The sequence below is a fragment of the Rhyacophila brunnea genome, unplaced genomic scaffold (genome assembly GCF_057557595.1).
Source record: "Rhyacophila brunnea isolate RB1 unplaced genomic scaffold, BYU_Rbru_1.0 scaffold_7, whole genome shotgun sequence".
NCBI lineage: Eukaryota > Metazoa > Arthropoda > Insecta > Trichoptera > Rhyacophilidae > Rhyacophila > Rhyacophila brunnea.
This window is the reverse complement of record NW_028233339.1, coordinates 11,994,004-12,012,808: the sequence shown is the minus strand read 5'-3', so window position 1 is coordinate 12,012,808 and position 18,805 is coordinate 11,994,004. Positions and strand designations below refer to the sequence as shown.

The following is an 18,805-nucleotide window of genomic DNA, read 5'->3' as shown; positions in this document are numbered from 1 at the left end:
TTTTGAGCTTGTGAAGTTATCCGCGTGTGAAATTGTCCGCGCGGTCATTTGTCCGGGAACCTACGTAATGTTACATCAATTTATATTACATTTACTTGATTCTGAGTATCGGATGTTCCTTCATAATATGGTATATGAATATCTTCGATGAAGTAACCACTGTAAGACCCATAAAGTTGTAAAAGTTTGAATAACTGAAGTCTTTGCTTTGTTTTGTCCATGGCGATGGCTGGAAAAATAAATTAAACCATCTTTCGGTAGATAATATTAAATTTTATATAGGCATAATAATTATTACAATACTGCATGTCTTAAGGGGGTACATGCTCAGTGTACGTCAAAATGGAGCTTTTATGCTATTTTGAAAGCATGGTCCTAGACATTCCTTAAACGTTAAAGATAATCTATTTACTTCATTTTAAAGCCTTATTATCTTTTATATTTATTTTAAACATTTTATGACTGCATAAAGTATTTTTATTACATAAAATAGTATTCTTTTAAACCTCTCGCTCTAATGTTTTAGAATATAGTCATAATTTAGTACGTCCATGTGAAGTGGTGTTAAGATTTTTTATATTTATTAATTTTTAAAAGCATTTGTAAAACCATTAGTAAAATTTATGTCGACATTATTATAGTGAAATATTTACAATAAAAAATTATATTGATAATCTCTGTGATCCCAAATTTGACAAGAATTAGGCATTTTATTATTCAAAAAATGGGCAAGATTAACACATTTGAAGATAATTTTAAAGATACTCATTATAAGCTATGTTTTTGACCATTCAAGTGTAATAAACATCTTACGAATAATGTTTGCTTTATAATAATTATTGACCTAAGGTAGTGTTTTTTTGAAATACGCCATTTTTTTTGGCATTCCCCAAAAGATTTACACATTTACGATTTCTTCTACGGCTCGTTCGCGATAAATAATAAAATACTACAGGTGTTTTCAAATAATATAGTAACCCATTTTTACGTCCAGAAATGACGTTATATCGAACAATCCATTGAGGAAAAGCGACAATTATATTTGTGTTCGCGAAGTAATACGCAATGCTTTGGGTACCTACTATAATAATATGTAACAGTTCGTTTGGAAACTACGCGTATTTTTCAAGACCACGGAAATTGAACGGATTTTCTTTCTGGAAAAGTATTTACTTCATAAATAATATACTATAAGCTTATCATAGTTTTTGAGGAACTATTACAAAAATAATTAACGTAACTCATTTAGTGCTAACACCGCGACTGGCGCGTTTGGAGTAGTTGGCCGTTATATTATAATTAACGTGTTATTTAAATGTGGTAATTAAAAGGTAATTAAAGGTTATACTGTAGTAATACAATATACTAGGTATCTATAACTTGTATGCTTCCATAGACGATTTACACAACTATCGTAGACATGCATGTCCAACTTCAAGTACACTGTGACCACACTGTCCTATTGTTATTCATCAACTTAACTCATTCGCTGCTGAGTAGGTAATGATTTTTTAATTGCCCCCTTTAAAATGCACGTTAATTACATCGATCGGCCGCCTGGTCATTACGCGCCGGGTGCGTCTTCCGCGTCCAAAGTATTAATACTCTGGACTCTGAAGACGCACCTGGTGCGTAATGACTAGGCGGCCAAACGATGTTTTTAACGTGAAATCTTATCATATTATTACAATCAATATACACGCTTTTTATATTTTCATGGCTTAGTTCCTATTGAAATGATATGGTGTGATTGACCAAACTCAATAACAAGATCGACACGTTGGACATGTGTGAGTCTATTCTGTACACAAGGCGGCTATCAAAGATAGTTTATCATATTTATGTATTGAGGTATTATAATGGTTACAATTTACAATAAGTTAGGCGTCTAAACTGTCTATCTCGCTCTATCACTATTTGACAGGTAAGACGGTTAAATTATTGTAATAATTAACAGCCTCAATACATAAATATGATAAACTACCGTCGATAGCCGCAGACAGCCAATAGTGTATATAATAGACCCACTGATGTAGATTGTTATTGAACATACATCATTTTGAAAAACACTTTCTGAGAAAATATATTATAACCAATAGAAAAAATCTTTTTTGAAAAAAGTAAGCCACCCCGGCAGGGAATCGAACCCTGCATCTACTGGGTTTACACCCCGGCCGTCGCATTTACCTCTATGCTACAAGGTGACGTACTAATTGCGACAAATTTTAACTATTGGCCTTTTTAATACCTACTCATCAGCGTTCTTCTAAATCAAGCTACTTTGGATATCGATTTTTGTTTTATTAAATCAAAGTAGATACGAGTACCTATTACTTCCTTTACTAACCGACGTCGTGGATTTCTCCAATATTTTTTATGATGTAACTTACTTGAACTTGCTAATAAAAATTATGGTACATTCTTAAATCTTGTTAGTTATTCGTTGAGTAAAAGAAATAGTTAATTATAGATTGTTGACTAATAAAACCAATAATATGTATTACAAATATACTCGTAAATATTACTCTAAATAGATATGCACAAGTGTTATAGTTATATAAATAAAATTATTTTTCAATTATAATAACATTAATTATTGATGCATTCATATACTGTGATAAAATTGTATATAATCCAAGACGATATTCATTTGGTAGCTTTAACGATGGTCACGTATTAATATTTATGATTAGTGTTTTGGCACGACACGTCGTCCATTCAAACCATTTAATTGATTTATATCATAGTATATTGTATGTATAATCAATTTATATTCTTAACTATTATACGCGACAAATCTTCATTCATGCTTTAATATTACAAATAAATAAGTATATTAGTTTTATACATATGTTCTCTATTCTGGAATAGGAGACATATCGTCGTTGACACTAGGAAAATGTGCAACTCCGTTTTAATCGAAAATTGACTTTGAAAGCCATCTAGTGGCCGTTGTTAATATCTACCCGTCTTGCAAATGATGTAATTCCAAAAAATGTAACATTGTTAAATTATGGATGATTTAACTCCAAAACCATATATTTGTATACGAAACCATAATGTTTTTTGTCTCTCCTGTAAAGTAGTGTTTTTGGAGTTACACAATTTTCTAGTTTCAGCGACGATATTATTATGATAAATATAATTAAGATGAGATAATTTTGTGATATACATCATCAGCCGGGATCGATTCACTATTGGTTGAATGCATCCCTAAGCTTTTTCCATTTTTCTCAGTCCCTAGTTCTATGCTGTCACGCACATGCACCAAATTCTTCAGGTAAATCGAGAGTTATCGAGAAACAATGAGAAAATATGGCTCTTATTTATTGATAAATAATTTTTCAGAATCTCATTTCTTGAGAATACATCAAGAGAGCAAAATTTTTACCGTGAATTAAAGAATTCGTGGCTTTTTCCCCGCCAGAGTTTATTACGGAAGTAAATTTGTTAAATTCAGCGGTATATAATTTTTTTGGAGCTTAAATAAAGCCTTAAAGTCTAATTTGAAAAGGAATTTGTTAATTTCGTAGATTTTTTACTGTGACTTAAAAAAAGAGATTGAGAGAGGTGAAGAGCCTGAAAATGACAGAATTTTAGGGTGGTAATGATCCTCATGCATGAAGAATGACCAAGAGAAATAAACAAATGCTGGGAGACAAATAAATCCTGAAGGAAATGGACCGTAAATATAATATATTTCTCGAGAATTCTTGAGATACCAAGAAATCAAAAAACTAGTTTCGAATAATTGTTTTTTGTGATCTTCTAATATTATGTCCAACATGCACCTTATCAGCATTTTCTACTTTTGCAATTACCTTACAAAAAACGTCCATGTGTCGACTACATTATTACATTCGTTAGATTTGGTAACAAGTCATATTCTTTGAGCATTTTATGCTTTATGGTGGGTATGGTAAATTCATTGAATATTAATACGGTTATTAATTTTATGCTGAAGATTAATTAACTGTAATAAATAAAGTTTAGTTTATCATTATTTATTTAAACTGCGAGTATTATCATTTATCACAATGGTTCTGAAACTAAGTTTTTATTAATAAATCTATATTAGTCATATATAGCTAAAAACCCATCACCAGAACGTCAATGTCTCTAACGCGTTCTGACGTTTATGAATTATATTTTTTCCATGCGTGGTTACGGAAAGAAAATAATCACAAATATGCATTTAGATCAGGTAATGAGTTGCATGGATGCTGGATTGGTTGCCATGGTTGATGGATTGCAGTTTGTTTTGTAATTCGTCTACCTGAGACGATAGTGTATACGAAAAGTCATTACACCAGGCCTTTTCCATGACTTTTCGTGTATACTATATTTTCAGATAGACGAATCACAAAAAAAATTGCTATACGTATTATATATACCTGAAGTGTCTCAGCACCTGCGGGTCTATTCTATACACAAGGCGACTATCAACCGCTAAAGTGATAGTATTTATTACATGTTTGTATTGAGATATTATAATTGTTACAATAAGTTAGCCGTCTAAACAGTCAAAACTATCTATCTCGCTCTAAATTTTATCACAGTCAAGAGAGGTGCTGTTAAAATAGAGCATTTATTGTAACAATTACAACCGACTTATTGTAATTGTTACAATAAGTGCTAATACTTTGATACAAACCCACCTTAAGTTTGATAATATTTATCATTTATCACTTTAGCGGTCGATAAGTATTGAATAGACCCACTGGAGTAATTATTGTAGAGTTTTTTTTTAAGATCGGCTAAGAATGTTATAAAATATATTTCTATAATTACTTACGGTTTCGTTGTTATAACACAGAATAAAGAAAAAACAATTATTGTATACCAAGATACGCCTGTATGCATGTACACTTAGAATAATCACATCTAACGATTTAGATATTAAATAATAAATCAAGTCAAAGCGAATGGTTGTATTTATCAATATTTTTAAGACTTTTCCCTATCAAAACTACTCACTAATGCAGTGCACCTAACAGGGAAAATGGACTGAGATAATTCAGTAAGACACGCATTGTGGTGTCACAGATCGCATTGATTTAATAAATTGTGAAACATTTTGGCAATAGTTAGACAAACCAGCCATTAATTATGGTTAGATCTTCGATTCGTTAATTAAGCAAATTGAATTATGCAATCGTCACTTCAAGAGTTATATCAGATTAATTTAAAATGCAATATTGATTCATTAATTCGGGCCTTCTTCTTTACATAATCAATTACGAAGATTTTCAAAAATATCAAATCATATCTCACTATACGGGTTTTTACCATAGCGGTATTTTTAAGTATGACACAATTTGGATTTATAGTCGAATGTTTTGATATAATAATATGTAAAAATAAGATACTTTTCGATACAGTCTTATAGCTCCGCAATTTGAGCCTATCTTTATATTATTCTTATTAAGGCTATACTTCAGCTGGGGCACGGTCTAAAACGATTGTGAGTACGCGACGCGAAGATTGTGCAAATGACGCGAGCAGAACAAAAAATAATTTGTCATAAAAAGTCAACATGCGTCCACTTAATGTTATGTTTATTGTTCTATTACTAATAATAATAATATATTCATTGACATGTTTTCTTTTTCAAGTAAATGGGTAACGTTTTTTAGTCATCTTTACACGATTTAAGAATTTATTCCCCCGTCGCCATCACAAAACAAATTGACGTGTTCACAGCTCGACTTTCTCTCTCCGATTGCCAGCCAGTCCGAAATTTAGTCGCACCTATAGTTGAAACTTATTTGCCGTTTCACTGAAGTACCAACTTAAGTATTAATAAGCAGTGCAATGAATGGCTGACAATGCGTTTGATAAAGATTTGATTTATCGCCAATTGTTTCAGACTTATTTCTAACGGATATTGTTGTCTGAGAATGTTTTTTTTTATTACTTCATCAAAATAGCTCTACAATTATTCAGTTAAAATTTAACCTTATAGAAACACGTATCGACTGCATTTACTGCATCAAACCAGACTGTAACAAGTTATTGTCTAGAATGTAATCTGCTATAATACATATTATACTAATTGGCTTTTAATAAAATCAGTTTAAATATAAAAGGTGTTTATATGAAAATGATCCCACCGTTCCACAACAACCGACAAAAAATATTGAGTGTTAAGGGGGATGCTTATACTATCAGAGGCGAAAAGAGGCACCTAACGGAAAAATACGAAGCTTGCAATTTGAGATATAAATAAAAAGGATTTCAAGTTATACACATTTATTTAGTCAGAAATCTAAACGACAAAAAATCTAAAACTTAACTAACTAAATTTTAACAATAAATATGGCCATAAAATATAATGTAATAATAAGATTTGACCCTGCAACGAATTCACATTTTATTACATTTTTTTTACAATTGCCAGTTTATCTTTAAATTAAAAAAATAAATAAAAATCTTTTTAATGTTTTCAGATACATATTTATTAATTACTACAGTTGAAATTGTAAATTATCAAAAACAAATCTCAAATTGCAAGCTTCGTATTTTTCCGTTAGGTGCCTCTTTTCACCTCTGATAGTATAAGCATCCCCCTTTAACGCATATTTTTTGAAAAAAAATAAACAATTGTAGATAGAAATAAGTATTTTGACTGCATGCAGTACCTAAGAAATGAACACCTACATGAAATGAAAAAGAAATTTCATATTTTTACTTCTTGCTTTGATTTTTCACTCACTGGTATTGTGATTTTTAAACTACTTTTAGGTAATGCGATACGCGTTTTAATGCCCGTGCTGTGACGTTTTTGCATTGTTGACTTATGTACGATTTTTACGATTTTACATGATTGTTCATCTAATATATAACGCACAGAACAGATTAATAAATATAATTGAGATAGAATTACATTTTGAAGCAGGGTTTTCTGTCCTACAAAAATAAAATACACATTATTAGACGTCCAATAGCGTGTGTTGCAACCTTCATATACACCAACATTGAATGAGCACCAGTGCATAAACCGAGAGCAGTTGTCAGAAAAAGGACAAGCTTAGAATGAAATATTCTTGACACGTGTTTAGGTTTATCCCATTTTCTTCCATACTCGGCTTCGGTTGCCTGTTACTACACACCTGTTAAGTATTTCAGTTCAGTGTAATGATGTGTATAATGGTTAACTATCCATAATAATGAATTCAGATTTGAGGGTGTAATTCATTAATTAATTTAATAATTTATGGAATTAGCGAATCTAAAATTGTGTTACACATATTATAATGCTTCAAATTATTGTCAGACGCAGATGTTTATAGTATGAAGTTTTTTCCCTGCTCTACTTCCATGACGAGCAGATAACTACCATTAAAGGTTGCGGCCATATATTCATTGGATGAACGGTTTGGACATGGGGACATTATTCAGGCAGTGAAAATAATATGCAAGTAACAAACGGTGGATTTGCATGGAATGTAAATTATACATCTCGTGGTCCGCTGCACCGCGGATCTTTTACCTCTGTTGATATATTCTATACACAAAGCGGCTGTCGGCGGCTGTCGGCGGCTATCGAGGGTAGTTAATCATATTTATATATTTTTTCCGACCAGGTTTTTATTGACAGATTTTGTTTTTACGAGAAATGGATGTCAGCCACTTGCTCAACCTATTAGGTCCATACTCTGACTCATACACAAATTGAAAAACAATATGTGTACTTGTCAGACCCAGGATTCGAACCTGGGACCCTCGGCGTTATAGTCCAACGCTCAAGCCGCGCGGCCACCGTGGGTGTTACATATATTTAGGTACCTATTATAATTCTTACAGTAAGTCATCCGTCAAAAATGTCTATCTCGCTCTAAAAATTAACACAGGCAAAAGAGAGATTGCTAAAACATAGCACAGTTTAGACGGTTAACTTATTGTAACAATTAACCTCCTCAATGCATAAATAAGATAAACTACCGTCGATAGCCGCCTTGTGCATAGAATTGACTCACCGGAGTGTACGCGTGTGCATGTCCCTGCATCAAATCCTAATATCCAAACAGTCCCTGCAATGAACACGTGACTTGCGGCTAGTTATCGTCTACGCGTGGCCTCTGGCTATAAATTTAATTTGGTCGCGAATTTAAGTTTGTTAAATTTCATAAAATTATCAGGCAAATAAAAAAGCTCCTTCTAAACACCTCGTTTCCTATGTTGCGATTCCTTTTTTGCGTGCCTATTTCATTATTACAAATAATATGTAAACGCGATTAGATCGAGTGATGAAATTCCGATTTTCAAGCAATTTTACACAACTGTTGTGCCATCAAACGATACAGTTCAATGACCCCGTGCCGAATTGAAGACCTCAAAACGATTGCCCACAAAAAGCGCGCGATTTTTCAATCGTAAAAAGTAATACACATTCGCTCTTTTAATGGAGTCGCCATTGCGTATTTGAAGTCAATTTTCAAACCTATTATTTCGTTCTGTAACACTGATTACCTGTTATATATTAAATTAAATTTGAACGAATAAGTATATTAACTTTATAGCTTATACAATTGAAGTCGTGTATGCTGCGAAATATAGAATTGTGATGGTGTAGTAAGAAAACGTTACAAAAAAAAATCCATACGTGGAAAAGGGAGTGGAAACTAGGATCTCATGCAACATGACTCACGGAAGATCCGCCTGGAAATGTTCTCTAAAAAGATAAAAGCGTGGTTAACGTGCAACTTGGTAAAAGTCTTATTAAAAAATACCTAAAACCTAACCTTATTTTCTAAAACATCAGCTATATCGATTTATGAAGAGCTAAATAATACATTTTTCAGGTTCTGCGGACCATTAGACGATACAATTTAATTTACGTATAAAGCTTTCTCGAATAAGAGGGAAAAAACAAATTTTCTCTAATCTTCTATATTGAACAAAGTGTGACTTAATAATACTTAATAAGCATTCTGTAATTTTTTGAAATACTGCTCTACTAATGAGATTTTTTCAAATAACATTTCACCAAATTAGGACTTAAAAGTCTATTATGAAAATTGAAAATTATTGATGCAGTAATGCCGACCTGTACTGAGATTTTATGTTTTTCATATATGAAAAGTTTTTTCAAACAAGTAGGTGTTGTCAAATACAGATATAAAACTGCAAAAATATGATTTTAATTGAACATTGTCATCGCTTTTAAAACACCTGTTGAATTAAGTAGAAATTTGTTTTTTGCATTTATCACACTGCAGATTAACAACATCTAATTATTGTAGAATAATACCCAGTTTTATTTATTCTCGGTAAGTATTTAAAGGGGAATGGGACAACTGGGCGGCAGGACAATTGGACGCTGCACTGTTGAATGAAATAAATATACGTTCGTTACGATTTTATACAGAAAGTAGACGAGGAATTTTAATCAGTTCATTTTGCTCTTAACATATTTTTTTTTATTTCGGATTTAGAATTATCATGACTGAGGCTTTATATAAAGATAAAAGAACTCTATTCTCGTTGGAACTTAAACATATGCACAATTAAATCATTATTTACGTGTGCATATTTAAATTCTCACCATGTATTAAAAAATAATATAATAATTTAAATATTACATAATAAATAATATTAAATATATATTTTAAAAGTACCTATAAGTCACGAACTTCTATTTATAATCGAATTTCATTCGATTTCGTGGCGCCCAGTTGTGCGGGCGCCGAATCGTCCTAGACCCTATTTTAAAGTCTGGAAAATATGGTTGAACAAATGGACACTGATCATTATTTCATGCTTGTCAAAGCCACCCTTACAATATAGTTCTGATAATTTCCAAGATCTATCTAAAATAATTACATGCAGTAAAATTCACAAAAGACATGCATGCCACCATAGTTGAAAGAACAGTACCCATAATCGGCTTTCCAAAAAATGGAGGGGGCGAGGCGCCCATTTTGTCGGAAGCTTTCCAGGACTTTTCACAAGCTGACGCTTTTTAGTATGAAAAATCTTTGCACCATAACTCAGTTATTGTATTTTAACAATGAGTCGCGGATTGTCGCACATACTTAGTTTTACGGTTACATGTAAATTGTACGTAAAACGTTTCACCGTGGCACAGTTCGTCGTGAGATTTCTATCGGAAAGAGATGACCGTATACAAAACGGTCTCCAATTTTATTAGATTTAATATGAACATTAATTCAATTTTATAGCTGATTTTGGCAAAATTCATGAATTCAAGAATGAAAGCTAAACCTAACAAATAATAATCCAATATATCGCTTATTTTCAAAATTTGTTTACTGCTTGCTTCCTGTAAAGTGTAAACCGACAAAAACCGTGTTTTATTTAGACATGAATTGTATGCCAGTACTATACGACCCAAAGGGCTTGGAATGTTTTTTAATATACAGCCATATATTTCCGATATAACATTTCACACTGAAGCGTAATATGGCAAACTGCATACGTACAAGTTTCCGGACACAGCACAAAAATGCGAACATGTGATACATAAAACAGATAGGTACGTCCGTCAACTTGATGACGAAAATTAATTAAATGCAATAAAACAGTATTTGTAAAGTGTATATAAAAATAATGTGTCTACTTCAAACCACCATTGAATAATATGCTAGTAGAATTACCTACTTACCAAAGTTTAAAAGAAAATCATCTACATAATGAATTAATACATTGATACTAAAGCTTACGCTTGTTTTGTGCAGTCAGTGCAAGGTATCCATGGAAATAAGCCGAACTGAATGGTTTATGACGGTCTCACCTTACGCCGAAACCGTTTATTGCCGTAATAAAACTTGTCGAGTGTTCACCCACTTATCTGCGGATTTGTATATGCGGGTGCCGCCGTGTTCCATTATGCTCCATTCAAATAACGGTGTTTGTAGATGCGCGTCTATTTGAAACAAGTATTCCTTATATTAAAACAGAAAAATATTTTTTCTCTATGGTCAGTTTTTGATGTCTATGGGCACTTAACTGTCAAATAAATGACACTTTTTCACATTTTGCCGCTAGATATCCCTAGTGGTCCATATATTTTGAACTCGCTATTACATTTACTTTCATATTATTTCTTTTATTTTTCGATTAATACTACATTATGGCCGGATAATCCGAATGCCGAATAAACGTTATTGAATAAATAATCATTACAATATAAACAAATGAAAGTAAATGGTTATCGTGATAGTATACCTACCTACCATATAATTATTATGCATAAATCGATCCCAGCATAATCATGTGAATTGAGTTGTTCAAAATATTATATTACTTGTATTTATTTGATTTCATGAATCTGCGCAGGTCTGATGTGTATTTACTAACGAGACTCTTAAATTTGAAAGCGTCGCCGCTTTTACGAAATTTGCGGCATTGTAGATTAGCTTTATCTGCAAAGTTTAGTACCTATAAATAAAGCATTCATGATTGAATAAAATGAAGCACCAATTATAGAATCAATTGTAAAATAGATAGTACCATTAGACAATAATCAAAATAATACACTGAATCATAATAAAATACGGAAGAAAACAAGTACCTATGACAATTATCAACAAACGCGGGCTGTCAGTTGCGATCTGTCAAAAATGGACTCGGCCGAATTTAGCAATCGGTTCGCTAAACTTATGGTAGAGGGGCATTAGGCCATCCTCCCACGGCGCAACTTATGTCCGTCGAAACTGAAACTAAAATTCCAGCCAGTATCTAGCTAATGTATTTCAATGGCGGCTCGCTGACGGCGAGACCGGAATCTCTCAGCTTCAAAACGGTCGCGAAGAGATGCGACATGCTAGTCGCGCAGTCTCTGAAGTTTCCAGTCACCGTAAAACAGTGGTACCAACATCATTAGATTTCGGTGAAAAATCATATTTTCTTACCACAATTGGTAGCACTTCGTAAAGACGCTAGCGCCATATCGTAAAAACCGAAACAACCAGAGACGTCAAAACTCAAAAGTACAAGATGAGCGAACAGACGTTTAATTTAAATTTTGTGGCAGAAGTCGAGAGACACCCCTGTCTGTATAATTACAGGCTACCACAATATTCCCGTAGAGATATTACGGAAAAGGCTTGGAATGAAGTAGGAAAGGCACCTCAGAATTATTAAGATCCTCTCCTTGGGACTCACGCATTCCCGCATATTTGTATTTTCTTTTTGAATGGCAGGAGTGATGATCCTAACAAGCTCAAAGTAGCTTTCCTTGGACATTCTATAGAAAGCCAGAAATTTGGAATCAGTTTCTTGCAGTTCCTTTGCAGCAACAAATAGTCTGCAGTTTATGTTCCTTTCTATATAAGGATGAATCCAATATTTCCTTTTATTTTGTCTACTCATCACTTGACCCGCTCGAAGACATTGTTTGTTAAATATTAATCGGAAAACTAAAATAACCTAATTGTAAACGCTGCAGCGCGCGTGTTGTCAGTTTTTGTACAACACAGCTGATAGTCCAGTTTGACAGTTTGAGGTTATGTGATTATTATTTCAACTGGGTTTCAGTAGCGCCGTGTGCGAAGCATCACATTGGCCAGTTTATGAGATCCTTCACAAACCAGTTCTGTCAGATTTCAGTTGCGCCGTGGGAGGAGGGCCTTAGGTGTTCGGGTTCGGCGAGATGCGTATGTACTAAATTTGGATGAACGCAATTATACGGGCGTATTATATATCTGGCGTAAAATCGCATTCAAAAATTTTGGATGAACACCCTATAATAATTAAATTACAAATTAGTAGGTATGAATAATTATAATACAGCATATTAACTTTTTACCATATCAACTATAGAAAGGAAAAAGGATATAACCCTCAGTTTTATTCAAAAATATGTTTTATTTGATAATGTCGTTGTACGTTGTACATTACTAAATACATGTTATGTCCAAAGGATGTATGCTGCTACCACCAATTTATTTTCTAAATTTAGCTGTCAATTTTTTTAAAGAAGGAAGTGAAGCTGGAAAAACGACTTAACCATCATATCTGTTGGTTTTTCTTTAATAAACGCAATAATTAATATCAGATTAGAAATAGAAAAACCAAATTAAAAATTATTATACACTCAAAGGTTATGGCTATTTTGTATTTTTGTGCCTCCTGTAAAATTTCATTTGTGGGGATTACGTCCTTTTTACTTTCAAAAGTCGATATATATTTAAAAAATCTAATAAGTATGTTGATGGTTAGTTAAGAATATTATTATATATTATATTATATTCGAAGCTATAATATTAAAACGTACCTATGTATTATTTATTAATTTGATTAATAGTTTAATTAAAGTGTATTTATAGTTAAAGTCCGCGATAGAGTATTTATTAGCAGACTCCGCCTAAATCCGTGGGTCACTAGTTCGAATCTACCGTTTGGAAAATTAAAAAAATGTGTTTTTTTTCAAAATCCAGAGCCTGCACTTTGTTGAATGAATGAACAACAGTCATTTCTCGAAAAATATTCTTTGTTATGAATTCTTCTATGAAGGCTGCCAAGATCCACGTCGAAATATAAAGTCGATATATTATTATGTCTTGGACTTGGCCTATCTCATGACATTTTTAAGACAGTCATGTTCAAAGTGTGGTCCGCAGGGTATTCAAAAAAATTATCATCTCACCTAATTTTAACAAATTATGGTTCAGGCGATAACATAATCCATTACATAATTTATAAGGAAGTTTTATCATCAGAGTACGTATCTATTCTAAGTTCTTGCCTGAATGTGTAGCGAAAGTGAAATTTAACATAAATTTTAGATGCCTAATAAATTTGATTTCTCTCACAATATAAAATTGTTTTAGAAAAACACCTATCTCAACTTATGTATTAACAAACGTTTTCAATAATTCTATCAAGAATACAGAACATTCTTGTTTAAACCAGCTACTTATTAGAATTACCAGAATCGTGTACGCCCACGATTGCCGAGCGGCTTAAGCGTCGGCTTAGAACAATGTGGATCCTAGGTTCGAATCCTGGGTCTGGCAAATACACATTTTATTTTTTAATTTGTGTTTGGAGTCAGAGTACGTTGAGCAAGTGGCTAACATCCATTTCTCGTAAAAAACCCCTGTCGGCTAAATTTATTAAACTTGGAACCTGCTTTGCCTACTGATTCTCTGAATGCTGGTTGTCCAAATTCGAAAGAAAATTTATTTGTCAACGGATTCTAACAATATTTTTTTTTCTGAAAATTATGGTAATTACAATGTATAATAAAACTAAAGAAGTAATAATAATAGACGAACAATACGTCGCAAATAATATAGGATACTGAACATAGACTAATAGACTTACTAAAATTAAAATAATCGGCGCGCGTAAGTGATCGGGGCGGCGGGCGGGCCGCGGGCGGGCTGCGCGTCTATAGTTATTCTACGTTGGACGACGCTTTTGCGTCGGAGATCATGAGTAAAACATGTTCCATGTTAAAATCTCTTAAGAGCGTACATAAGTGAAACGGCAAATAATTTTCAACAGTATGTGGAACGAAATTTCGCAGTCGTCGCCAATCGGAGACTGAAAGTCGAGGTGTGAGCACGTAAATTTGTTTTGTGATGGCGTCGGAGGAATATATTCTTAAATCGTGTAAAGATGACTAAAAAACGTTCCGCATGTACTTGAAAAAGAAAACATGTCAATGAATATACTATTATTATTACGAATACAATAATAAACATAACATTAAAAGGACACATGTTAAATTGTTATGACAAATTATATTTAGTTCGGCTCGCGTCATTTGCACAATCCGCGCATCGCCTAATCACGATCTTTTTAGACCATGCCTCAGCTGAAGTATAGCCTTAATACAACCTCCACCCCGTGGAGATAAGGTGAATGACGCTAAACTTGAACTTATAACAACAACACACTTGCAATTTGGAGGCATTAACCTCTCCCGGCCCTCTTCAAGAACCGGGAAAAAAAACTAAAATCGCACACGTAAATTATACGAAACCTACACCACAGACTACGACCCAGAGATGAAGGGGATCAGCGCGTAATGCAAGGAGCCCCACAACATAGGAAGTGAGTATTCAGAATCAATATCCATCTAAATTTCATTGGCAGCGGAAAGAGTCGAGTTGAGAATATAATTGTTTATTAATCAATATAAAAACTACTGCAAGTAAAATATAAATAATTTCACGTTATGGTTATGTTACTTATATTATTTTAACTATTCCAATTAACTAAATAAAAATGATATATTGGAAATAAAGTTTACGTAGGTTTATATGTATTTAATTTATATATAGTTTCCACATGAAGTTTTACCCTGACACCAAAGATTTAGTCAAATATATTTGAAATGAAAATGTGATAAATATGTATTTTGGCATGGTGATAATTTTATTGTTAATAAAGTACAATTAAAAAGCTACTAGGACGACGAATCAAGCACCACGTTACAGCAAGCAAATATACAGAAACAGAGAATAGTTGCAGAATCTAATGGTGTAACTGTAATAATAAATTAATATGGCTTTAAAACTCATCGTTGAATGGGAAATGAGAGTAGTTATGTTTGTAGGAAGTTTTATTCCAATATTCTATAACAGTAGGCTCGCCCATTTCAGTAATTGATAATTTTAGGGTGCTGTGAAACATTTTTTATACGAATGTCTGTAAATAAAATAGTTTGAAAATCACTGGATTAATCCCACCATTTACCGCCAGTTTTCATGAATAAATTCGGCACGAAAATATTTGTAAGACATCAACCGTGTTATAATTATGTAGGTAGGTATCTGTAAGATTTCCATTAAAAATACCCAATAGATGTATCGGGATACCGTTACCATGGATATTTAAAAAAAATATACAGATCCATGAAGATACACATCTCTAGTGTTATTTCATATTCTTTATAAAAGAGTTTGAACGTTGAAAACATACTCTAAGTAACTTAAAAATAATATGTCAACGTTTTAAATGTATTTTAATAATTTTTATTCAGTTCACGTCCGCTGTACGGATAATGACCCTAAAATTATGATATTTTTAACGAATCGTTAATCAAGTTGGCATCTAAGTACATGTGCACCTGCACGTTGAATCTATATTTATATTTATTGAAAAAAAAAATACGTTAACAAAATATATGATTCTACTGACACTATTTTATTTACAAAACGGTTAGTTCTAAATAGTAGAACTCTACTATGACTAGGGATTTTAATCCTGGGATTACGGGATTAGTATTTTTTCAATTATTTTATCACCCACGGTGGCTTAAGGGGGAGACGCATGCCAGCAGAGAACCTAGCGGAAATATACGAAGCTTGCAATTTGAGATTTTTTTTTGATAATTTACAATTTCAACTGTATTATTTAATAAATATGTATCCGAAAACATTAAAAAGATTTTTTATTTTTTTTTAAACTTAAAGATAAACTTACAATTGTAAAAAAATGTAATAAAATGTGAATTCGTTGCAGGGTCAAATCTTATTATTGCATTATATTTTATGGTCATAATTATCATTAAAATTTAGTTTATTAAGTTTTAGATTTTATGTGGTGTAGATTTTTGACTAATTCATCGTTTTAATATTTTTTATATATATTTTAAAAAACATCGATTTTTATAAAAATATAAATGTGTATAACTTGAAATCCTTTTTATTTATATCAACTTGAGCTTCAATATTGTGACCATGCCTAAAATAAAATTTGATATAAATAAAAAGGATTTCAAGTTATACACATTTATATTTTTTTTTAAATCGATGTTTTTTAAAATATATATAAAAAATATTAAAACGATGAATTAGTCAAAAATTTACACCACATAAAATCTAAAACTTAATAAACTAAATTTTAATAATAAATATGGCCATAAAATATAATGTAATAATAAGATTTGACCCTGCAACGAATTCACATTTTATTACATTTTTTTACAATTGCCAGTTTATCTTTAAATTTAAAAAAAAATAAAAAATCTTTTTAGTGTTTTCAGATACATATTTATTAATTACTACAGTTGAAATTGTAAATTATCAAAAAAAATCTCAAATTGCAAGCTTCGTATTTTTCCGTTAGGTGCCTCTTTTCGCCTCTGATAGTATAAGCATCCCCCTTAAGCGTTGGACTATCATGCCGTGGGTCCCAGGTTCGAATCCTGGGTCTGGCAAGTACACATATTGTTTTTCAATTTGCGTCTGTCAGGGAATGAACATAATAGGTTGAGCAAGTGGCTGACATCCATTTCTCGTAAAAAACAAAATCTGTTAATACAAACCTCTACTCTGTGGAGGCCCATATGATCCTATTAGGATCGGACATGGTCGAAAGAAGAAAAGAAAAGAAGATTTTTTCAATCTCGAGATTAGATTATTTAGTGCAATAAAAACTCATAATATAAACATGAAATTTGACACGTAGTAATAACGAAATTTGCGCAATTTGGGCAAATTATGCACATTTTTCCGATCTTGTAATTAAAATACCTTGACAAACATAAGATTAACGTATTTATTTGATTTTTCAATGTGATTTTTTAACAATATAACAATTTTAATTAATTTTACTCAAATACACAAAAAAATCTTCTTTTATCAAAATCATATAAAAGTTAATCCCGGAATTAAAATATTTTCAATTTCGGGTTCAACAAATTAAGCAGGTTTTTTATTATTTTTTAACGAACGAAAATATTAAACTATGTAATTAATTGTTTTAATCTTGTTTGTAACAATATAAGTTAAAATTCTATACTTATGTACTTAATGTTGATTTTTATCAACCAAAAGTTATTCAAAATTAGATCACAAAATGTTTAAGTTTTCTAGAAGGTGCTAACCCAAAAAACCGTAAAATAAAATATGAATTTAGATTGTTCAGACTAACTAACTTTAGCGTCATAATATTATTTATTCTTTGAAAAAATTACACCATTTTTTCGGTGGGGTAGTTAGTAAAACGTATAAAGGATTCAACTTAGTTAAAAGTCTTATTCTATAACGTTGCATATATTATTACATGGCGTAGCAATATCAATTTATATTTACAAGGAATTATATTACAGGAATAAAACTTATAATAACCGAAATAATCACTATTTTTTTAATCTATTAGGTATAATGGTAATAGAAGGACAATATTATTCTACAAAATATATAGAAACATTTTCCTTTTATCACTATAGGATGTCATAACATATTATAATCAAATAACTTACGTCAAAAACCGTTATCGGCATTTCAAAGATGGCGCCACCTGTCAACTGGAATCCCCATGGCGTTCCTTCATCCTTCGTCAAAGTCACTTCCGATGGCATTTCAAATATGGCTACCAAAATATCTAACGATCCAAAAAAGCGTCCTTACAAAACAGCGTTGTCTCAATTTACCGAATCGAATCGGGCAAATATAACCCGCGGCACAAAATTCGGCAAAAATCTCACCGAATCAAGATCTCGAAAAAAACATGGCGGTAACTAGAGATATTGTTGCGGAATTTTAATTACGGGCGTGCATTGCGGAGAAAGTGTGACGACTTGGCCACTCGATACACAACTTGCACAATGGTCATCGGCGGAGAGATGGATTATTTTGGTCGAGGCGGCCGCCGAATAACACCGCAGCACCAGACAGTTGGGGCAAGAAAACCAAATCGAAGAACTTGGCCATTGCATTCTGCCCAATTGATTAGTCAGCCGCTGCCGACTGCTAACTATTTAACAAGATAATCGACGAGACTAAAAAAAATCTAATACGTTTTTTCGTGCGGTAAATGTAAATAGCGACTGTCACATTATAACAGCTGTCAACAAACTTTACAACAAATCCAGTGACGTCCC

The 18,805-nt window shown here is 32.3% G+C and overlaps 1 protein-coding gene across 1 annotated transcript in view; it reads right to left on the bottom strand.

Annotated features, from left to right (window-relative positions):
* The window catches only part of LOC147064490 (uncharacterized), a 43,861-nt gene extending 25,444 nt beyond the window's left edge, over positions 1–18,417 (bottom strand). The window contains exon 1 of the mRNA XM_085957666.1: positions 18,185–18,417. Within this exon, the coding sequence (XP_085813792.1) occupies positions 18,185–18,283 (99 nt within the window). The 5' untranslated portion in view covers positions 18,284–18,417. The remainder of the gene's footprint in view (positions 1–18,184) is intronic.
* Between the last annotated feature and the right edge of the window lie 388 nt (positions 18,418–18,805).